The sequence below is a fragment of the Hyperolius riggenbachi genome, chromosome 5 (genome assembly GCF_040937935.1).
Source record: "Hyperolius riggenbachi isolate aHypRig1 chromosome 5, aHypRig1.pri, whole genome shotgun sequence".
Lineage (NCBI taxonomy): Eukaryota > Metazoa > Chordata > Amphibia > Anura > Hyperoliidae > Hyperolius > Hyperolius riggenbachi.
Window position 1 is genome coordinate 447,329,169 of NC_090650.1, and position 25,420 is coordinate 447,354,588.

The 25,420-nt window shown below is 47.2% G+C and overlaps 1 protein-coding gene across 9 annotated transcripts in view; it reads right to left on the reverse strand.

Annotated features, from left to right (window-relative positions):
• Positions 1–25,420, reverse strand: part of LOC137519277 (DNA topoisomerase I, mitochondrial-like) — a 194,147-nt gene that overhangs the window by 33,357 nt on the left and 135,370 nt on the right. For 4 of the 9 annotated variants that reach the window (XM_068238188.1, XM_068238187.1, XM_068238195.1 and 1 more), the window contains 2 exons: positions 14,650–14,835; positions 11,748–11,816 (listed from right to left, as the gene is read on the reverse strand). The exons of 2 other annotated variants lie outside the window; for them this stretch is intronic. In XM_068238188.1, coding sequence (XP_068094289.1) covers positions 11,748–11,816; positions 14,650–14,835 — 255 coding nt within the window. Of the gene's footprint in view, positions 1–11,692; positions 11,817–14,649; positions 14,836–25,420 lie in introns of all 9 variants that reach the window. 3 more of the 9 variants (XM_068238191.1, XM_068238189.1, XM_068238194.1) reach the window with 2 other exon arrangements.

Consider the following 25,420-nt stretch of genomic DNA (forward strand, 5'->3'; position numbering starts at 1 on the left):
ATGTTGTCCTATGTATGCTTGTCCCACGTCTATGTATGTGCCATGCTTAACTGTATGCTATTTCTTGTCTCTTCACCAACGACCCTGTATGCGCCAAAACCAATTCCGGGTACAATCCACCGTTGTACTTGGTGATAATAAATTCTGCTTCTTGTGAATAATGACCTGTTTTGCATTGTTTTTTCTTGCAGGTGGTGATGACTTGTCATCGCTTTGGTGGGTGGTGGAGAGAGGGGGACATACCCATCACTGGGGCAATGAGTCTATGCAAATATGGCTTAATGTCTGCTATACATGTATTGTTACTGGATGTTTGCGTATACTTCTGTTTCTCAGGTGTTTGCAGTGGGTAGACACTTGTTTTGTAGTGCCCAGCAAGATTGGACTTACCCTGAGGGGTTATGTGGATTATGGACTTACCCTGAAAGGGTTAATTTGGACATTTGATGTCATTTTGATCAGCTGACCAAATGGGGCGGGTCCTCCATGAAGGGTGTGGTGCATTGCTGTGCATAAGTATGCTGTGTCTCACGTGGCTGTATGCACACTTGAGAAAGGGGTTCGCCCCGAAACACGTCGCGTTTGCTACCTGTACTATAAAAACACAAGTTTATTCGCCATCGGAGCGTCTCCTTCATTATTGATGTGCTTGTTGTGGAGTGGTGACCCACGGAAGGATGGAGCGCCAACGGACGAGGCTGAGTGAGACCTGGTGGTCGGCTTTACTCAGCACCCCCATCTGTCTGACAATTACCGGGACTCATAGCAGAAGATCCAGGTGGTGGAGGAGGACAACGAGGGACTGATTAGCCTGAAGGGGGCTGGAGGAAGCCCCAGGTATGTATAAACCTTTCTTTTCATCCTTCTCAGGTACCCTTTAATTTGTAGTCACCAAACCAAATTTAACCAACATATCAAATTATTTGATTTCATCAGCAAAGGGAGTGCATACATTTGCATAAATCAGAATCAGTGCACAATTATTTCCCTCTCATTGACCATCTCTATTAGTGACACGGCTACACATCAGGCTTTATACTTACAGCATAGATGTTATGTAGTATATATGAGACAGCTATTACTGTATAGATTATTTATGACTATTATCTGAGAAATAGAACATTTTATCATATTTTATATTTTAATTAGTTTAAATTCATTAGGAGTCGGAGACGGTGCATTTTCTCCTGACTCCGACTCCAGGCCCCCAAAATTGCTCCGACTCCACAGCCCTGGAAAAGAGGCCTAAGATTGGCTTATTGACATTCAAATTCTCGCTTGATCTGGGCCACAGATACCTGAAGGACATGTTGCAACTGCATCACCCCCCCCCCCCCCCCACAATCTTACATCAAAAAGATCTAATAACTGACACTCCCAGAGTTCATCTTAAATTTAAACTTTTGGAGACCGAGCCTTCTGACATGCTGCTCCTACACTTTTGGACTTCCTGCCACACGAAATCAGGACAGCTCCATCCCTGGAAGCATTTAAGTCCAAACTGAAAGCCACCAGATTAGTTTATGAACACTTGAGTCTTTCCTCTGTAATGCTGGGCATAAGGTGGCTTGCAAAAGTATTCGGCCCCCTTGAAGTTTTTCACATTTTGTCACATTACTGCCACAAACCTGAATCAATTTTATTGGAGTTCCACGTGAAAGACCAATACAAAGTGGTGTACATGTGAGGAGTGGAACGAAAATCATACATGATTCCAAACATTTTTTACAAATAAATAACTGCAAAGTGGGGTGTGCGTAATTATTCAGCCCCCTGAGTCAGCACTTTTTAGAATCACATTTTGCTGCAATTACAGCTGCCAGTCTTTTAGGGTATGTCTCTACCAGTTTTGCACATCTAGAGACTGAAATCCTTGCCCATTCTTCTTTGCAAAACAGCTCCAGCTCAGTCAGATTAGATTGACAGCGTTTGTGAACAAGTTTTCAGATCTTGCCACAGGTTCTCGATTGGATTTAGATCTGGACTTTGACTGGGCCATTCTAACACAGAGAGGTTTTGTTTTAAACCATTCCATTGTTGCCCTGGCTTTATGTTTAGGGTCATTGTCCTGCTGGAAGGTGAACCTCCGCCCCAGTCTCAAGTCTTTTGCAGACTCCAAGAGGTTTTCTTCCAAGTTTGCCCTGTATTTGGCTCCATCCATCTTCCCATCAACTCTGACCAGCTTCCCTGATCCTGCTGAAGAGATGCACCCCCAGAGCATGATGCTGCCACCACCATATTTGACAGTGGGGATGGTATGTTCAGAGAGATGTGAAGTGTTCATTTTCCGCCACACATAGAGTTTTGCATTTTGGCCAAAACTTTCCATTTTGGTCTCATCTGACCAGAGCACCTTCTTCCACATGTTTGCTGTGTCCCCCACATAGCTTGTGGCAAACTGCAAACGGGACTTCTTATGCTTCCTGTTAACAATGCCTTTCTTCTTGCCACTCTTCCATAAAGGCCAACTTTGTACAGTGCACGACTAATAGTTGTCCTATGGACAGATTCCCCCAACTGAGCTGTAGATCTCTGCAGCTCGTCCAGAGTCACCATGGGCCTATTGATTGCATTTCTGATCAGCGCTCTCCTTGTTCGGCCTGTGAGTTTAGGTGGATGGCCATGTCTTGGTAGGTTTACAGTTGTGCCATACTCCTTCCATTTGTGAATGATCACTTGAACAGTGCTCCGTGGGATGTTCAAGGCTTTGGAAATCTTTTTGTAGCCTAAGCCTGCTTTAAATTTCTCAATAACTTGATCCCTGACCTGTCTGGTGTGTTCTTTGGACTTCACGGGTGTTGTTGCTCCCAATATTCTCTTAGACAACCACTAAGGCCGTCACAGAGCAGCTGTATTTGTACTGACATTAGATTACACACAGGTGCACTCTATTTAGTCATTAGCACTCATCAGGCAATGTCTATGGGCAACTGACTGCACTCAGACCAAAGGAGGCTTGATAATTACGCACACCCCACTTTGCAGTTATTTTTTTTTTTTAAAATTTGGAATCATGTATAGTTTTCGTTCCACTTCTCACGTGTACACCACTTTGTATTAGTCTTTCACGTGGAATTCCAATAAAATTGATTCAGGTTTGTGGCAGTAATGTGACAAATTGTGGAAAATGTCAAGGGGGCCGAATACTTTTGCAAGCCACTGTACATGGGTCGATCGAGCGGCCGATTAGCTGCCGGGTCGACCCCCGCGGCGTCCCCGCAGATCGATCCCTGCGGTCCTTATCAGCTGCTCTATTCCTTGCCGTTGTCCGCCGGCAAGAATCGAGCGGGCGTGGGTCGAGCGGCTTGATCGGGCCAGCTGAATATTATCACCTGGCCGGATCAGCTGGTCGATACACGGTACAGAAACGTACCGTGTATCCCCAGCATAACACAGTCCAACCTGAAACCCTGTATTGATCTGAGATATATCTATACGTTTTGAGTCCTATCATAGAAATGCGCTTTACAAATGTTATTGTTATTTGATGTTATTATATGTGACTGTCCTCAGAGGAGCTCACACTCTAATCCTACCATAGTCATAGTCTAATGTCCTACAATATAATTATTATGTATTTATATAGCACTGACATCTTCTGCAGCACATTACAGAGTACATAGTCATGTCACTGACTGTCCTCAGAGGAGCTCACACTCTAATCCTACCATAGTCATAGTGTAATGCCCTACCATATTATTATTATTATGTATTTATATAGCACTGACATCTCCTGCAGCACATTACAGAGTACATAGTCATGTCACTGACTGTCCTCAGAGGAGCTCACACTCGAATCCTACCATAGTCATAGTCTAATGTCCTACCATATTATTATTATGTATTTATATAGCACTGACATCTTCTGCAGCACATTACAGAGTACATAGTCATGTCGCTGACTGTCCTCAGAGGAGCTCACACTCTAATCCTACCATAGTCATAGTCTAATGTCCTACCATATTATTATGTATTTACAGTGGTGTGAAAAACTATTTGCCCCCTTCCTGATTTCTTATTCTTTTGCATGTTTGTCACACTTAAAGAGAACCCGAGGTGTGTTTAAAGAATGTTATCTGCATACAAAGGCTGGATCTGCCTATACAGCCCAGCCTCTGTTGCTGTCCCAAACCCCACTAAGGTCCCCCTGCACTCTGCAATCCCTCATAAATCACAGCCCTGCTGTGAGGCTGTGTTTACATCTGTAGTGTCAGTCTCAGCTGCTCCCCCGCCTCCTGCATAGCTCCGGTCCCTGCCCCCGTCCCTTCCCTCCAATCAGCAGGGAGGGAAGGGATGCAGGCGGGGACTGGAGTTCTGCAGGAGGCGGGGAGAGCAGCAGACAGACACTATGGAGATAAACACAGCCAGCTCTGACAAGCTGTTTGTCAGCAGCGTGGCTGTGATTTATGAGGGATTGCAGAGTGCAGGGGGACCTTAGGGGGGTTTGGGATAGCAACAGAGGCTGGGCTGTATAGGCAGATCCAGCCTCTGTATGCAGATAATATTCTTCAAACCCACCTCGGGTTCTCTTTAAATGTTTCTGCTCATCAAAAACCGTTAACCATTAGTCAAAGAGAACATAATTGAACACAAAATGCAGTTTTAAATGATGGTTTTTATTATTTAGTGAGGAAAAAAACCTCAAAACCTACATGGCCCTGTGTGAAAAAGTGATTGCCCCCCTTGTTAAAAAATAACTTAACTGCGGTTTATCACACCTGAGTTCAATTTCTGTAGTCACCCCCAGGCCTGATTACTGCCACACCTGTTTCAATCAAGAAATCAGAATCAGAATCAACTTTATTCGCCAAGTGCGGCAGGAGCCGCACCCGGAATTTTTTGTGGACACACGGCAATTGGCATAAAAAACATCAAACACAATTGGCATAAGAAGCAACATCAACATGGTACAGATAATGGCTACATAGACACCACCGCAGTTTGACAGACAGTGACAGCAATTGGCAAACAACACATGGTACAGATTCTTAGCTACAGAGACACCCAGACGTCAGTTTAACAGACAGCAGCAGTTCATAGTTCAGGTTGGCAGGACTATCTTATACAAAGCAGACCTACTGTACGGTGACATGTGGTACTGCGTGGCCAGCTGGAGACAGTTCCTTCTGTGCGCGTATTCCGCAGGGGGGTGGCTGAGGGAGATTAGGGGGTGTCAGGTTGGGAGAGTGCATGAATTAAGTAGAGCAACCGCTTGGGGAAAGAAGGTGTTTTTATGCCTCGTGGTTTTGGTGAGAATGGTCCTATAACGGCGACCTAGAGGAAGGGGGACGAAGAAGCGACTGCCCGGGTGGGAGGGGTCCTGAATGATCCTGTTTGCCCTGGACCTCATTCTAGATGACTGCAGGATGTCCAGGGGCGGCAGGGGTGACCCGATGATCTTCTCAGCAGCACTGATTACCCTTTGGAGTTTGTGTTTGTCCCTTGCATTAGCCCCGGGAGTACCAGACAATGATGGAGGAGCACAGGATAGACTCGATGGTGGCAGAGTAGAAGCTGATCATTAGCTCCTGCGACATCCCGAACTTCTTCAGCTGCCTGAGAAAGAACAGCCTCTGCTGGGTTTTCTTTTGAATTACGGAGGAGTTCGCATCCCACTTCAGGTTGTCCGTGATGGTGGTACCAAGGAACCGAGCGCTGTGTACCCTGGAGACCTCAGTACCATTAATGGAGACTGGACTGGGAGACGGAGCGTTCCTTCTGAAGTCCACAATTAGTTCCACAGTTTTTGCTGTATTTAATACGAGTTTGTTTTCACTTAAATAGGAGCTATCTGACACAGAGAAGTAGACCAAAAGCACCTCAAAAGCTAGACATCATGCCAAGATCCAAAGAAATTCAGGAACAAATGAGAACAAAAGTACTGTAATTGAAATCTATCAGTCTGGTAAAGGTTATAAAGCCATTTCTAAAGCTTTGGGACTCCAGCAAACCACAGTGAGAGCCATTATCCACAAATGGCAAACACATGGAACAGTGATGAACCTTCCCAGGAGTGGCTAGCCGACCAAAATTACCCCAAGAGCGCAGAGAAAACTCATCCGAGAGGCCACAAAAGACCCCAGGACAACATCTAAAGAACTGCAGGCCTCACTTGCCTCAATTAAGGTCAGTGTTCACGACTCCACCATAAGAAAGAGACTGGGCAAAAACTGCCTGCATGGAAGATATCCAAGGCGCAAACCACTTTTAAGCAAAAAGAACATGAAGGTTTGTCTCAATTTTGCTAAAAAAACATCTCAATGATTGCCAAGACTTGTGGGAAAATACCTTGTGGACTGCCGAGACAAAAGTTGAACTTTTTGGAAGGTGCGTGTCCTGTTAAATCTGTCGTAGAAGTAACACAGCATTTTAGCAAAAGAACATCATACCAACAGTAAAATATGGTGGTGGTAGTGTGATGGTCTGGGGTTGTTTTGCTGCTTCAGGACCTGGAAGGCTTGCTGTGATAGATGGAATCATGAATTCTACTGTCTACCAAAAAATCCTGAAGGAGAATGTCCGGCCATCTGTTCGTCAACTCAAGCTGAAGCGATCTTGGGTGCTGCAGCAGGACAATGACCCAAAAGACACCAGCAAATCCACCTCTGAATGGCTGAAGAAAAACAAAAAGAAGACTTTGGAGTGGCCTAGTCAAAGCCCTGACCCGAATCCTATTGAGATGTTGTGGCATGACCTTAAAAAGGCAGTTCATGCTAGAAAACCCTCAAATAAAGCTGAATTACAACAATTCTGCAAAGATGAGTGGGCCAAAATTCCTCCAGAGTGCTGAAAAAGACTCGTTGCAAGTTATCACAAACGCTTGATTGCAGTTATTGCTGCTAAGGGTGGCCCAACCAGTTATTAGGTTCAGGGGGCAATTTCTTTTTCACACAGGGCCATGTAGGTTTTGAGTTTTTTTTCTCACTAAATAATAAAAAACATCATTTAAAACTGCATTTTGTGTTCAATTATGTTATCTTTAACTAATGGTTAACGGTTTTTGATGAGCAGAAACATTTAAGTGTGACAAACATGCAAAAGATAAAGAAATCAGGAAGGGGGCAAATAGTTTTTCACACCACTGTATATAGCACTGACATCTTCTGCAGCACATTACAGAGTACATAGTCCTGTCACTGACTGTCCTCAGAGGAGCTCACAATCTAATCCTACCATAGTCATAGTGTAATGTCCTACTGTCAGAATTCTAGCGGTTTTATTTATGCAGGAAAAGATGTCATATGTATATGTGTTAAGTTTTAATGTTCTAAGAAAATCTTTTAATAAACATCAGTAAAACAAAAAAAAAAAGTTTTAATGTTCTATGCAAAATTTCATGGTAAAGTGAAAAGTTAGAGTACTTTATATTGCTCTGTGACATAGCATATTCCAGGCTGTGAGGCCTATAAGATTATTCTAGTTACAAAAAGTTAGAGCATTCTTGTTTACGCTAGTGCGTGGCCATGACATTTAAAGAGGCTTCTGTGTGAAGACAGAAAAGCAAGTTAAACTTACATTACTGCAGTAATTATAAATGCACATAATTATTACACACAGATATTATTAATCTAAATATTAATGATCAATACAGACCCTTTAAAGAAAAAAATAGTTATTGTTAAACCCTATATAATAGAATCTATTACTTTAAAATATATTTAAAAGCTAGTGATGATTTGAGTCTGTGAAACCTTCTTGTGAGATTGTTTTAGAAGATGTTGACATGTTCAGTGGCTTGAAGGCCATCACAGCCAGCAAGAATATAATGCCATGTTTTGACTATGATTGTCCTTTGGAATGTTAATAAGTTCCAAGGTTTTTGTATTGTCCCGTATTTAGGACAATGATGCCATCTGGCGGGTTCATACTTTTATAAAATCAACATTATTAATAGATTGTTATTTGTTATGAAATGCTGACCTCTGCCGGTGGACATTATATTTATTTTATAAGAAAGACAAATATATGGAAAAGGATTTTATATTATCAAGATTTAATGTGCAATTATTTATTTTATGATTAATTGTTTTAAGAAGAATTATATAATAAGCTTTATATTTAGATAAGTATATTAGAAGTCCTGTATGTTTTAATAAGCCTTAAATTGCTGAAGGCTCTTGCAGGTCTGTGTTAGTGTCAATCTGACCTGGGAAAGTACCAAGACATTCCAACATAATTAACAGGGAACACTTTATCAGAAATGCGTCATGAATGACATTGTTTAGTCTCCATGTCTGGGTCAGTCAACAGACAAGATGGCTGTTGACGTCCATTTTTAATTACGTGCGTCAGAAATGACCTAAACAAAATGTCAAGCACTCCAAATGACGTTAATTCCCACAAGATAAGGTAATTAAGAATTTATAAACAATAATATTGTGACTTAGGTAATCAAAACATGATAAAGCATTGACGCACGAAAGCTTTAGCCAATCAGAACCTGGGATCCAGGGAAAGTCCAGATTAGGCAGCCATATTGCCTCCAACCCCTATAAAAGTAGAAGCTGAAAGCTCATAGTTTGCAGAAGCCCAACAATCTCCTGAGAAGACACATGAGGCAGAAGCTACCTTCCCACAAGTGGTTCTAGATGCTGAAGAGATGACAGAGAAGGGGTAATATGCTTCATATTCTGGTGATTTACTTTATTAATTTTTCAGCATCAAGTTTTATTAAGATGTTAGCAAGAAGTTTTTTAGAAGCTATTTTTTATGCTATTTCTTTGAGAAGATTACTACAAGTTTTACACAGCTACTAGATACACAGCTATTGATACAGATGAGACTACTTTTGATCTCATTCTACATAACACAACCGTTATATTACTTTTTGAATGTACTTAGAAGATTGATAATTGCTTGGCTCTAAAGTCTTGATGAGATGAAATACTGTTATAAGGAAACACTACTTGGAACTGTTCATATTTTGTATATATGCTGTATGATAAGCAAATACAATTTTTTATATAAAATCATACACTGAGTGCTCTGATTCATTTCAAGGTATACCGTCAATCTATAATTACTGTTATAGAGGGTTCAGACCCCACTATGCCGGATTTATATGATAGCAACGCTTTAAGGGCTGGTCCTTTACTGAGTTAGCAATCATGAAAAAGGCAAAAACCGCTCAGGTTTTTGACACTACCATATTATTATTATTATGTATTTATATAGCACTGACATCTCCTGCAGCACATTACAGAGTACATAGTCATGTCACTGACTGTCCTCAGAGGAGCTCACAATCTAATCCTACCATAGCCATAGTATAATGTCCTACCATATTATTATGTTTTTATATAGCACTGACATCTCCTGCAGCACATTACAGAGCACATAGTCATGTCACTGACTGTCCTCAGAGGGGCTCACAATCTAGTACCTACCATAGTCATAGTGTAATGTCCTACCATATTATTATTATCTATTGATATAGCACTGACATCTCCTGCAGCACATTACAGAATACATAGTCATGTCACTGACTGTCCTCAGAGGAGCTCACACTCTAATCCTACCATAGTCATAGTCTAATGTCCTACCATATTATTATTATGTATTTATATAGCACTGACATCTCCTGCAGCACATTACAGAGTACATAGTCATGTCACTGACTGTCCTCAGAGGTGCTCACAATCTAATCCTACCATAGTCATAGTCTAATGTCCTCCAATATTATTATTATTATGTATTTATATAGCACTGACATCTTCTGCTGCACATTACAGAGTATATAGTCATGTCACTGACTGTCCTCAGAGGAGATCACACTCTAATCCTACCATAGTCATAATTTAATGTCCTACCATATTATTATGTATTTATATAGCAATGACATCTCCTGCTGCCTGCAGCACATTACAGAGTACATAGTCATGTCACTGACTGTCCTCAGAGGAGCTCACAATCTAATCCTCCCACAGTCATAGCCTAATGTCCTACCATATTATTATTATGTATTTATATAGCACTGACATCTCCTGCAGCACTGTACAGAGTATATAGTCATGTCACTGACTGTCCTCAGAGGTGCTCACAATCTAATCCTACCATAGTCATAGTGTAATGTCCTACCATATTATTATTATGTATTTATATAGCACTGACATCTCCTGCAGCTCATTACAGAGTACATAGTCATGTCACTGACTGTCCTCAGAGGAGCTCACAATCTAATCCTACCATAGCCATAGTATAATGTCCTACCATATTATTATGTTTTTATATAGCACTGACATCTCCTGCAGCACATTACAGAGCACATAGTCATGTCACTGACTGTCCTCAGAGGGGCTCACAATCTAGTACCTACCATAGTCATAGTGTAATGTCCTACCATATTATTATTATCTATTGATATAGCACTGACATCTCCTGCAGCACATTACAGAATACATAGTCATGTCACTGACTGTCCTCAGAGGAGCTTACACTCTAATCCTACCATAGTCATAGTCTAATGTCCTACCATATTATTATTATGTATTTATATAGCACTGACATCTCCTGCAGCACATTACAGAGTACATAGTCATGTCACTGACTGTCCTCAGAGGTGCTCACAATCTAATCCTACCATAGTCATAGTCTAATGTCCTCCAATATTATTATTATTATGTATTTATATAGCACTGACATCTTCTTCAGCACATTACAGAGTACATAGTCATGTCACTGACTGTCCTCAGAGGAGATCACACTCTAATCCTACCATAGTCATAATTTAATGTCCTACCATATTATTATGTATTTATATAGCAATGACATCTCCTGCTGCCTGCAGCACATTACAGAGTACATAGTCATGTCACTGACTGTCCTCAGAGGAGCTCACAATCTAATCCTCCCACAGTCATAGCCTAATGTCCTACCATATTATTATTATGTATTTATATAGCACTGACATCTCCTGCAGCACTGTACAGAGTATATAGTCATGTCACTGACTGTCCTCAGAGGTGCTCACAATCTAATCCCACCATAGTCATAGTGTAATGCCCTACCATATTATTATTATGTATTTATATAACACTGACATCTTCTGCAGCACATTACAGAGTACATAGCCATGTCACTGACTGTCCTCAGAGGAGCTCACAATCTAATCCTACCATAGTCATAGTGTAATGTCCTACCATATTATTATTATGTATTTATATAGCACTGACATCTTCTGCAGCACATTACAGAGTACATAGCCATGTCACTGACTGTCCTCAGAGGAGCTCACAATCTATTCCTACCATAGTCATAGTCTAATGTCCTACCATATTATTATTATGTATTTATATAGCCCTGACATCTTCTGCAGCACTTTACAGAGTACATAGTCATGTCACTGACTGTCCTCAGAGGAGCTCACACTCTAATCCTACCATAGTCATAGTCTAATGTCCTACCATATCATTATTATGTATTTATATAGCACTGACATCTCCTGCAGCACATTACAGAGTACATAGTCATGTCACTGTCCCCAAAGGAGCTCACAATCTAATCCTACCATAGTCAGTCGATGCTGTACAGCCAACATGTGACACATTACACCCATATTACTGCTCACATTCTTTTTTCATCATTTTTTAAAAGTTTCCTTGTAGCCACTCTCCTCTCTTACCTATGTGGCAGATCTGGTGAAATAGCATGTATTGGGGTCTTACAATTACCGGCTACATTCGGGGGTACTGACGTTAATGTTAATGATGTGATTGAGCAGGATTCTGTTCCAGTTATAAATCACTCACATTTAGCCGATCAAAAAGGTCGTCATCTGGGTTCTTATTCTCCATGAATCGCTTCAAATTCTTGAAGACCTGGAACAGAACAAGCACAGCACTGACTGTGAGCAGCACGAGCACAGCACTGACTGTGAGCAGCACGAGCACAGCACTGACTGTGAGCAGCACGAGCACAGCACTGACTGTGAGCAGCACGAGCACAGCACTGACTGTGAGCAGCACGAGCACAGCACTGACTGTGAGCAGCACGAGCACAGCACTGACTGTGAGCAGCACGAGCACAGCACTGACTGTGAGCAGCACGAGCACAGCACTGACTGTGAGCAGCACGAGCACAGCACTGACTGTGAGCAGCACGAGCACAGCACTGACTGTGAGCAGCACTAGCACAGCACTGACTGTGAGCAGCACGAGCACAGCACTGACTGTGAGCAGCACGAGCAAGGCACTGACTGTGAGCAGCACGAGCACGGCACTGACTGTGAGCAGCACGAGCACGGCACTGACTGTGAGCAGCACGAGCACGGCACTGACTGTGAGCAGCACGAGCACAGCACTGACTGTGAGCAGCACGAGCACAGCACTGACTGTGAGCAGCACGAGCACAGCACTGACTGTGAGCAGCACGAGCACAGCACTGACTGTGAGCAGCACTAGCACAGCACTGACTGTGAGCAGCACGAGCACAGCACTGACTGTGAGCAGCACGAGCAAGGCACTGACTGTGAGCAGCACGAGCACGGCACTGACTGTGAGCAGCACGAGCACGGCACTGACTGTGAGCAGCACGAGCACGGCACTGACTGTGAGCAGCACGAGCACGGCACAGCCTGTGAGCAGCACGAGCACGGCACAGCCTGTGAGCAGCACGAGCACGGCACAGCCTGTGAGCAGCACGAGCACGGCACAGCCTGTGAGCAGCACGAGCACGGCACAGCCTGTGAGCAGCACGAGCACGGCACAGCCTGTGAGCAGCACGAGCACGGCACAGCCTGTGAGCAGCACGAGCACGGCACAGCCTGTGAGCAGCACGAGCACGGCACAGCCTGTGAGCAGCACGAGCACGGCACAGCCTGTGAGCAGCACGAGCACGGCACAGCCTGTGAGCAGCACGAGCACGGCACAGCCTGTGAGCAGCACGAGCACGGCACAGCCTGTGAGCAGCACGAGCACGGCACTGACTGTGAGCAGCACGAGCACGGCACTGACTGTGAGCAGCACGAGCACGGCACTGACTGTGAGCAGCACGAGCACAGCACTGACTGTGAGCAGCACGAGCACAGCACTGACTGTGAGCAGCACGAGCACAGCACTGACTGTGAGCAGCACGAGCACAGCACTGACTGTGAGCAGCACGAGCAGCACAAGCACAGCACAGACTGTGAGCAGCACAAGCACAGCACAGACTGTGAGCAGCACAATCACAGCACCGACTGTGAGCAGCACAAGCACAGCACCGACTGTGAGCAGCACGAGCACAGCACTGAATGTGAGCAGCACGAGCACAGCACAGACTGTGAGCAGCACAAGCACAGCACAGACTGTGAGCAGCACAAGCACAGCACAGACTGTGAGCAGCACAAGCACAGCACAGACTGTGAGCAGCACAAGCACAGCACCGACTGTGAGCAGCACTTGTAAGGCCACTTCAGGAACAGCGGAGTACAGTCTGAGCACAATGGATGTTCGTAAGACCTGCTGCAGCCGACATTTCCCAAAAGCCTGCTGTAACCCTGTATCCATACTCAGGATGGTGGCCTTTACAAGCACAGATTCCTGCTCCCTGGACAATGTCAGCTGAAATCCACCCCCTCCCCCAATGTTCGGGATAAGGAGGGAATCACACCCTCCTCCAGCACCCACCTTCCTCCCACCCCCCACCCCAATGTTCAGGAGTAGGTGGTGCTCACACCCCCTCCTCCGGTGTTCAGGAGAAGGAGGGGGCTTACAACCCCTCCCCTGGTGTTCAGGAGAAGGAGGGGCTTACAACCCCTCCCCTGGTGTTCAGGAAAAGGAGGGGCTTACACCCCCTCCCCTGGGGTTCAGGAGAAGGAGGGGCTTACAACCCCTCCCCCAGCGCTCAGGAGAAGGAGGGGCTTACAACCCCTCCCCCGATGCTCAGGAGGAGGAGGGGCTCACACCCCTCCCGCAGTGTTCAGGAGAAGGAGGGGCTTAAAACCCCTCCCCTGGTGTTCAGGAGAAGGAGGGGCTTACAACCCCTCCCCTGGTGTTCAGGAGAAGGAGTGGCTTACACCCCCTCCCCTGGGGTTCAGGAGAAGGAGGGGCTTACAACCCCTCCCCCAGCGCTCAGGAGAAGGAGGGGCTTACAACCCCTCCCCCGATGCTCAGGAGGAGGAGGGGCTCACACCCTCCTCCAGCCATGAATGTGGGGAGGCCCTTAGGGGTGACTTATGGTAGAATCTGGAAGCCCATTGGTGAGATTCCTGGCCAGGGGAAGTAGTACAGAAGTAGCCCTGCGCCCCATTCCAATGCGTAGCAAAAAGCAGGGGCATAACTAGAGGGGAGCAGCTTCTGTGCCTGCAGGGGGCCCAGAGCTGTGAGGGGGCCCCAACTACATCACTCCCTCCATGAAAGGGCTCCATCCTCCACATGATGTGTTTTGTGGCTACACTTGTTATGGGTGTGAGGATTACAACGTCCACACTTGTTGTATGACCCTTGTGGGAGGGGCCTCTGGGCTGTGAGGGGCACCCGGGGGAGGGGTGTGACCATTGGGGGCCCCGGCCGTGACTTATACTTACGCCCAGAATCCGCCCTGCGGTGCAACGTCTTGTTATATCAAATAATGGCAACAATGAAAAAAGCCATTCTTTCTGCCCCCCCCCCCCCCCCCATTATAATGCAAGTGTCCCGCTGTCCCAATCATTATCACATGACAGGTCCTCACCTCCTTCTCCACCGGCACCTTGTTGTAGTATCTGATGGAGTCTTTCCCCAGGAAGTCAAACTCCACCATGTACTCCTGTCCGTCCAACTCCCGGAAGAGCTTAATGTGCTCCACCCTCAGCGAGCAGCAGCCCACCGTGTCCGCAGTCTCCCCCTCTTCCTTCTCATTGCCCGCCCTCAGCGCCAGCTGCCAACAGAGCACACCGGGGGTTATACAGGGACCACAGGAAGTGCTATACACACACTATACACACACTATATACACTACACACACACACACTGCCAACAGAGCACACCGGGGGTTATACAGGGACCACAGGAAGTGCTATACACACACTATACACACACACACTATACACACACACACACTATATACACTGCCAACAGAGCACACCGGGGGTTATACAGGGACCACAGGAAGTGCTATACACACACTATACACACACTATATACACTACACACACACACACTGCCAACAGAGCACACCGGGGGTTATACAGGGACCACAGGAAGTGCTATACACACACTATACACACACACACTATACACACACACACACTATATACACTGCCAACAGAGCACACCGGGGGTTATACAGGGACCACAGGAAGTGCTATACACACACTATAGACACACTATATACACACACTATATACACTACACACACACACACTGCCAACAGAGCACACCGGGGGTTATACAGGGACCACAGGAAGTGCTATACACACACTATACACACACTATATACACTACACACACACACACTGCCAACAGAGCACACCGGGGGTTATACAGGGACCACAGGAAGTGCTATACACACACTATACACACACACACTATACACACACACACACTATATACACTGCCAACAGAGCACACCGGGGGTTATACAGGGACCACAGGAAGTGCTATACACACACTATACACACACTATATACACTACACACACACACACTGCCAACAGAGCACACCGGGGGTTATACAGGGACCACAGGAAGTGCTATACACACACTATACACACACACACTATACACACACACACACACTATATACACTGCCAACAGAGCACACCGGGGGTTATACAGGGACCACAGGAAGTGCTATACACACACTATACACACACACACACTATACACACACACACACACTATATACACTGCCAACAGAGCACACCGGGGGTTATACAGGGACCACAGGAAGTGCTATACACACACTATACACACACTATATACACTACACACACACACACTGCCAACAGAGCACACCGGGGGTTATACAGGGACCACAGGAAGTGCTATACACACACTATACACACACACACTATACACACACACACACTATATACACTGCCAACAGAGCACACCGGGGGTTATACAGGGACCACAGGAAGTGCTATACACACACTATAGACACACTATATACACACACTATATACACTACACACACACACACACTGCCAACAGAGCACACCGGGGGTTATACAGGGACCACAGGAAGTGCTATACACACACTATACACACACTATATACACTACACACACACACACTGCCAACAGAGCACACCGGGGGTTATACAGGGACCACAGGAAGTGCTATACACACACTATACACACACACACACACACTATATACACTGCCAACAGAGCACACCGGGGGTTATACAGGGACCACAGGAAGTGCTATACACACACTATACACACACTATATACACTACACACACACACACTGCCAACAGAGCACACCGGGGGTTATACAGGGACCACAGGAAGTGCTATACACACACTATACACACACACACTATACACACACACACACTATATACACTGCCAACAGAGCACACCGGGGGTTATACAGGGACCACAGGAAGTGCTATACACACACTATACACACACTATATACACACACTATATACACTACACACACACACACTGCCAACAGAGCACACCGGGGGTTATACAGGGACCACAGGAAGTGCTATACACACACTATACACACACACACTATATACACTGCCAACAGAGCACACCGGGGGTTATACAGGGACCACAGGAAGTGCTATACACACACTATACACACACTATACACACACACACACTATATACACTGCCAACAGAGCACACCGGGGGTTATACAGGGACCACAGGAAGTGCTATACACACACTATACACACACTATATACACACACTATATACACTACACACACACACACTGCCAACAGAGCACACCGGGGGTTATACAGGGACCAAAGGAAGTGCTATACACACACTATACACACACTATATACACACACTATATACACTACACACACACACACTGCCAACAGAGCACACCGGGGGCTATACAGGGACCACAGGAAGTGCTATACACACACTATACACACACTATATACACACACTATATACACTACACACACACACACACTGCCAACAGAGCACACCGGGGGTTATACAGGGACCACAGGAAGTGCTATACACACACTATACACACACTATATACACACACTATATACACTACACACACACACACACTGCCAACAGAGCACACCGGGGGTTATACAGGGACCACAGGAAGTGCTATACACACACTATACACACACTATATACACACACTATATACACTACACACACACACACACTGCCAACAGAGCACACCGGGGGTTATACAGGGACCACAGGAAGTGCTATACACACACTATACACACACTATATACACACACTATATACACTACACACACACACACTGCCAACAGAGCACACCGGGGGTTATACAGGGACCACAGGAAGTGCTATACACACACTATACACACACTATACACACAACACACACACACACTGCCAACAGAGCACACCGGGGGTTATACAGGGACCACAGGAAGTGCTATACACACACTATATACACACACTATATACACTACACACACACACTGCCAACAGAGCACACCGGGGGTTATACAGGGACCACAGGAAGTGCTATACACACACTATACACACACTATATACACACACTATATACACTACACACACACACACACTGCCAACAGAGCACACCGGGGGTTATACAGGGACCACAGGAAGTGCTATACACACACTATACACACACTATATACACACACTATATACACTACACACACACACACACTGCCAACAGAGCACACCGGGGGTTATACAGGGACCACAGGAAGTGCTATACCAACACTGTATACACAGCACACTATACACTACACACACTATTTACACTGCACACACACTATACACACTCCCCCTCTTCCTTCTCATTGCCCGCCCTCAGCGCCAGCTGCCAACAGAGCACACCGGGGGTTATACAGGGACCACAGGAAGTGCTATACCAACACTGTATACACAGCACACTATACACTACACACACTATTTACACTGCACACACACTATACACACTCCCCCTCTTCCTTCTCATTGCCCGCCCTCAGCGCCAGCTGCCAACAGAGCACACCGGGGGTTATACAGGGACCACAGGAAGTGCTATACACACACTATACACACACTATATACACTACACACACACACTGCCAACAGAGCACACCGGGGGTTATACAGGGACCACAGGAAGTGCTATACACACACACTATACACACACACTATATACACTACACACACTATACACACTCCCCCTCTTTCTTCTCATTGCCCGCCCTCAGCGCCAGCTGCCAACAGAGCACACCGGGGGTTATACAGGGACCACAGGAAATGCTATACACACACTATACACACACTATATACACACACTATATACACTACACACACACACACTGCCAACAGAGCACACCGGGGGTTATACAGGGACCACAGGAAGTGCTATACACACACACTATACACACACACACTATACACTACACACACTATTTACACTGCACACACACTATACACACTCCCCCTCTTTCTTCTCATTGCCCGCCCTCAGCGCCAGCTGCCAACAGAGCACACCGGGGGTTATACAGGGACCACAGGAAATGCTATACACACACTATACACACACACACTATACACTACACACACTATACACACTCCCCCTCTTTCTTCTCATTGCCCGCCCTCAGCGCCAGCTGCCAACAGAGCACACCGGGGGTTATACAGGGACCACAGGAAATGCTATACACACACTATACACACACACTATACACTACACACACTATACACACTCCCCCTCTTTCTTCTCATTGCCCGCCCTCAGCGCCAGCTGCCAACAGAGCACACCGGGGGTTATACAGGGACCACAGGAAATGCTATACACACACTATACACACACACTATACACTACACACACTATACACACTCCCCCTCTTTCTTCTCATTGCCCGCCCTCAGCGCCAGCTGCCAACAGAGCACACCGGGGGTTATACAGGGACCACAGGAAGTGCTATACACACACTATATACACACACTATATACACTACACACACACACACTGCCAACAGAGCACACCGGGGGTTATACAGGGACCACAGGAAGTGCTATACACACACACTATACACACACACACTATACACTACACACACTATTTACACTGCACACACACTATACACACTCCCCCTCTTTCTTCTCATTGCCCGCCCTCAGCGCCAGCTGCCAACAGAGCACACCGGGGGTTATACAGGGACCACAGGAAATGCTATACACACACTATACACTACACACACTATACACACTCCCCCTCTTTCTTCTCATTGCCCGCCCTCAGCGCCAGCTGCCAACAGAGCACACCGGGGGTTATACAGGGACCACAGGAAATGCTATACACACACTATACACACACACTATACACTACACACACTATACACACTCCCCCTCTTTCTTCTCATTGCCCGCCCTCAGCGCCAGCTGCCAACAGAGCACACCGGGGGTTATACAGGGACCACAGGAAATGCTATACACACACTATACACACACACTATACACTACACACACTATACACACTCCCCCTCTTTCTTCTCATTGCCCGCCCTCAGCGCCAGCTGCCAACAGAGCACACCGGGGGTTATACAGGGACCACAGGAAATGCTATACACACACTATACACACACACTATACACTACACACACTATACACACTCCCCCTCTTTCTTCTCATTGCCCGCCCTCAGCGCCAGCTGCCAACAGAGCACACCGGGGGTTATACAGGGACCACAGGAAATGCTATACACACACTATATACACACACTATATACACTACACACACACACACTGCCAACAGAGCACACCGGGGGTTATACAGGGACCACAGGAAGTGCTATACACACACACTATACACACACACACTATACACTACACACACTATTTACACTGCACACACACTATACACACTCCCCCTCTTTCTTCTCATTGCCCGCCCTCAGCGCCAGCTGCCAACAGAGCACACCGGGGGTTATACAGGGACCACAGGAAATGCTATACACACACTATACACTACACACACTATACACACTCCCCCTCTTTCTTCTCATTGCCCGCCCTCAGCGCCAGCTGCCAACAGAGCACACCGGGGGTTATACAGGGACCACAGGAAATGCTATACACACACTATACACACACACTATACACTACACACACTATACACTACACACACTATACACACTCCCCCTCTTTCTTCTCATTGCCCGCCCTCAGCGCCAGCTGCCAACAGAGCACACCGGGGGTTATACAGGGACCACAGGAAGTGCTATACACACACTATACACACACTATATACACACACTATACACTACACACACACACACACACACACACACACACACACACTGCCAACAGAGCACACCGGGGGTTATACAGGGACCACAGGAAGTGCTATACACACACTATACACTACACACACTATACACACTACACACACTATACACACTCCCCCTCTTTCTTCTCATTGCCCGCCCTCAGCGCCAGCTGCCAACAGAGCACACCGGGGGTTATACAGGGACCACAGGAAATGCTATACACACACTATACACACACACTATACACTACACACACTATACACACTCCCCCTCTTTCTTCTCATTGCCCGCCCTCAGCGCCAGCTGCCAACAGAGCACACCGGGGGTTATACAGGGACCACAGGAAATGCTATACACACACACTATACACTACACACAATATACACACTCCCCCTCTTTCTTCTCATTGCCCGCCCTCAGCGCCAGCTGCCAACAGAGCACACCGGGGACACCGGGGGTTATACAGGGACCACAGGAAGTGCTATACCAACACTGTATACACACTGCACACACTATATACACTACACACACACACTATATACACTGCCAACAGAGCACACCGGGGACACGCGGTTATACAGTGACCACAGGAAGTGCTACACCAACACTGTATACACACTATACACTACACACACACTCACTATATACACACTGCACACACACACACACTATATTCACTACACACACACACACACACTATATACACTGCACACACACTGCCAACAGAGCACACCGGGGACACACGGTCATACAGTGACCACAGGAAGTGCTATACCAACACTATACACACTGCGCACAAAAACAATATATACACTGCACACACACACACACAGCCAACAAAGCACACCGGGGACACGATTATCCAGTGACAACAGAACTACAGAAAGTCCTATACCAACACTACACACACACACACACACACACACACACACACACTATATACTGTACACACACACAGCCACCGAAGCACACCGGTAACACATGATTATCGAGTGACCACAGGACTACAGAAAGCACTATACCAGCACTATATATATTTAGAGATGGGCCGAACGGTTCGCCGGCGAACGGTTCCAGGCGAACTTCGGGTGGTTCGCGTTCTCCGGCGAACTTTCCCGGAAGTTCGATTCACCTCATAATGCTCTATGAGGGTCAACTTTGACCCTCTACATCACAGTCAGCAGGCACATTGTAGCCAATCCGGCTACACTCAGTCCTGGAGCCCCCTCCCCCTTATATAAGGCAGGCTTCGGCGGTCATTAGACTCACTCGTGTGCCTGCACATAGACAGACTAGGGCGAGCTGCTGCAGACTTGTTTTCCTAGGGACAGATTAGTCAGGCTCTTGGCTTGTGAACTTGCTCCTGGCTGAATCTAATTGCTTAAATAGCACCCCTCATTCAACAGCTCTTTTCAGAGCTAATCCTGTTGTGTATTTTTTTTTTCTGCGTGTCAAACTGACACTTGTGTTGCTTAGACAGCATTGCTAATTCATACTGTGTGTGTGCCACTGCCAGCAGCCCAGCCAGCAGCAGCACATTCAGTGACTACCTGTGTGTGTGACAGGGAGCTGCACATTGTACTACACAGTACTGCATATACCTACTAGTACTTGTTGTGTTGAGTGAACTCACCTCACTGCATCTAACTACCTTTGTGTTCAGTGAACTCACCTCACTGCATATAACTACCTTTGTGTTGAGTGAACTCACCTCTCTGCATATAATTACCTTTGTTGAGTGAACTCACCTCTCTGCATATACCTAGCATCCCCCCGAGATGGACAAAATGGACAAACCAGGTAGAGGAAGAGGCAGACCCAGAGGAAGGCCACCTGGCACCGGCACGTCTGTGCGAGGTCGTGTTGATGTGATTTCGTGCGGCCCTGGCCCAAAATACAGTGCTCAGAAGAAGGCACGTGCCATCACTTCCCAAAATTGTGAGGACGTGCTTGACTATTTAACACAGAACACCTCATCTCCCGCAGCCACCAGCGCTACAACAAGCACCACTTCCGCTGCATTTGACACTTCGCAGGAGATATTTGGTGGTGGTGAAATCACTGATTCACAGCCACTACTAAGGCGCAGGTACACCACCTCATACGTCTTTAGGTGGCGATAGTATGGACGTAACGTGTGAGGAGGGGGATGATGAACCACCTGAAGTTGGTGCAGTTGTGGAGGTGTCTGAGGAAAGCGAAGCTGGGCAGGAGGATTATGACGACAATTATACGGATGCCACGTATGTTCCCAATAGAGGAGATGACCAGGGGGACAGTTCAGAGGGGGAGCCAGAGAGGAGTAGAAGGAGAAGAGTCCATGAAAGAAGCAGAGGGAGCTCGTCCTCAGAAACAGCTGGGGGCAGTGTCCGGCGCCATTTATCGCCAGCTATGGACAGGCAGCCAACATGCCCTTCAAGGTCAGCTGCTGATGCCACCGTAGCGCCATCACCCCAGGGGGGCTCATCGGTTTGGAAATTTTTTAACGTGTGTACCTCAGATCGGAGCAAAGCCATCTGTTCTCTCTGCCTCCAAAAACTGAGCCGTGGAAAGGCCAACACTCACGTAGGGAAAAGTGCCTTACGAAGTCACCTGGAGAAAAGGCACAAACAGCAATGGGAAGAACACCTGAGGAAAAGCAGCACCCAAAAGAGAAGCCACCCTCCTTCTCTTCCTCCTTCAGGTGCATTGTCTTCCTCCGCTTTCTCCCTTGCACCTTCACAGCCACCACCCTCCACACCGCCTGTGCCCTTGAGCGGTTCCTGCTCCTCTGCCCACAGCAGTAGCCAGGTGTCCGTGAAGAAAGTCTTTGAGCGGAAGAAGCCCATTTTTGCCAGTCACCCTCTTGCCCGGCGTCTGACAGCTGGCGTGGCGGAACTATTAGCTCGCCAGCTATTACCATACAAGCTGGTGGAGTCAGAGGCTTTCCGTAAATTTGTGGCCATTGGGACACCGCAGTGGAAGATGCCAGGCCGCACTTATTTTTCACGAAAGGCCATACCCAAACTGTACCGTGCAGTTGAGAGGCAAGTGGTGTCATCTATTGCGAAGAGCGTTGGGTCAAGGGTCCACCTGACCACGGATGCCTGGTCTGCCAAGCACGGGCAGGGCCGCTACATTACGTACACAGCCCATTGGGTCAACCTGGTAACCGATGGCAGCAAGCAGGGAGTAGGTGGCTGCGCAGCGGACCAACTTGTGACACCTCCACGGCTTGCAGGCATGCCTCCTGCCACCTCCTCTCCTTCTGCTACATCCTCTTCGCGGTCATCCTCCTCCTTGGCTGAGTGGCAGTTCAACTCTAGCGGTGCTGCCATCTCCTCCTCTCCAGCTACACAGCCCCATCTCCCCAGAGCCTACGCTGCATGCCAGGTACGACGGTGTCACCCAATTTTAGACATGTCTTGCCTCAAAGCGGAGAGTCACACTGGAACAGCTCTCCTGGCTGCTCTTAACAAAGAGGTGGAGCAATGGCTGACCCCGCACCAGCTGGAGATCGGCAACGTGGTGTGTGACAACGGCAGCAATCTCATTTACGCGTTGAATTTGGGAAAGCTGACACATGTACCCTGCATGGCACATGTGCTGAATCTGGTTGTTCAAAGATTTGTGTCAAAGTACCCAGGCTTAGAGGACGTCCTGAAGCAGGCCAGGAAGTTGTGTGGGCATTTCAGGCGGTCTTACACGGCCATGGCACGGTTTGCGGACATTCAGTGGAGAAACAACTTGTCGGTGAGACGCCTCATTTGTGATAGCCTGACTCGCTGGAATTCCACCCTGCTCATGTTCTCTCGCCTGCTAGACCAGGAGAAAGCCGTCACCCAGTACCTGTATAATTACAGTAGAGGACACAATCTGGGAAGATGGGGATGTTGTGGCCCAACAACTGGACACTGATGCGAAATGCATGCAGGACCATGAAGCCGTTTGAGGAGGTGACCAACCTGGTGAGTCGCGCTGAAGGCACCATCAGCGACTTGATCCCCTACGCTTACTTCCTGGAGCGTGCCGTGCGTCGAGTGGTGCATGAAGCTGTGGAGGAGCGTGGACAGGAACAGTTACGGCAGGAGGAGTCGTGGGAGAGATTTTCATCTGAACCAGATGTATCCTTGACACCTGCGGCAGCACAGAGGGGGGAAGAGGAGGAAGAGGAGGAGTCGTGTGGGAAAGGAGTGGAGTCAGACTCTGATGAGGATGATGAGGAAGGTGTATCTGTGGAGGAGGAAGAGGCGGCGCCAGAAGAACAACCGCAGCAGCCGTCACAGGGGGCTTCTGCTGCTCCACGTTCCCGTGGTATTGTTCGTAGCTGGGGGGAGGAAGAGGAGTTGCGTGACATCACTGAAGAAGAGCTAGAGGAGATGGAGAGTATGTCTGGATCCAACTTTGTGCAGATGGCCTCTTTCATGTTGTCCAGCCTGTTGAGGGACCCCGTATCAAAAAACTCAAGGGGAATGACCTGTACTAGGTGGCCACGCTACTAGACCCTCGGTACAGGCACAAAGTGGTGGACCTGTTACCAACTCAACAGAAGGCGGAAAGGATGCAGCACTTGCAGAACAAGCTGGCAATGATGCTGTACAATGCTTTTAAGGGTGATGTGACAGGACCACGCAATAAAGGTACCACTGACAGTAATCCTCCTCCTCCCAAGTCCACGCAGGCAAGGACAGGACGCTCCAGCGATCTCGGGGTGATGTCGGACATGCGGACATTCTTTAGTCCAACGCCTCGCCGTAGCCCTTCCGGATCCACCCTCCACCAACGCCTGGACCGGCAGGCCTTAAGTGTGGATGTAGACACTGCGAGCAGCGACGATGAACCCTTGGTCTACTGGGTGCGCAGGCTTGACCTGTGGCCAGAGCTGTCCCAATTTGCCATCCAACTTCTCTCTTGCCCTGCCGCAAGCGTCCTGTCAGAAAGGACCTTCAGTGCAGCTGGAGGCATTGTCACTGAGAAGAGAAGTCGCTTGAGTCACAATAGTGTTCAGTATCTCACCTTTATCAAAATGAATGAAGCATGGATCCCGGAGGGCTA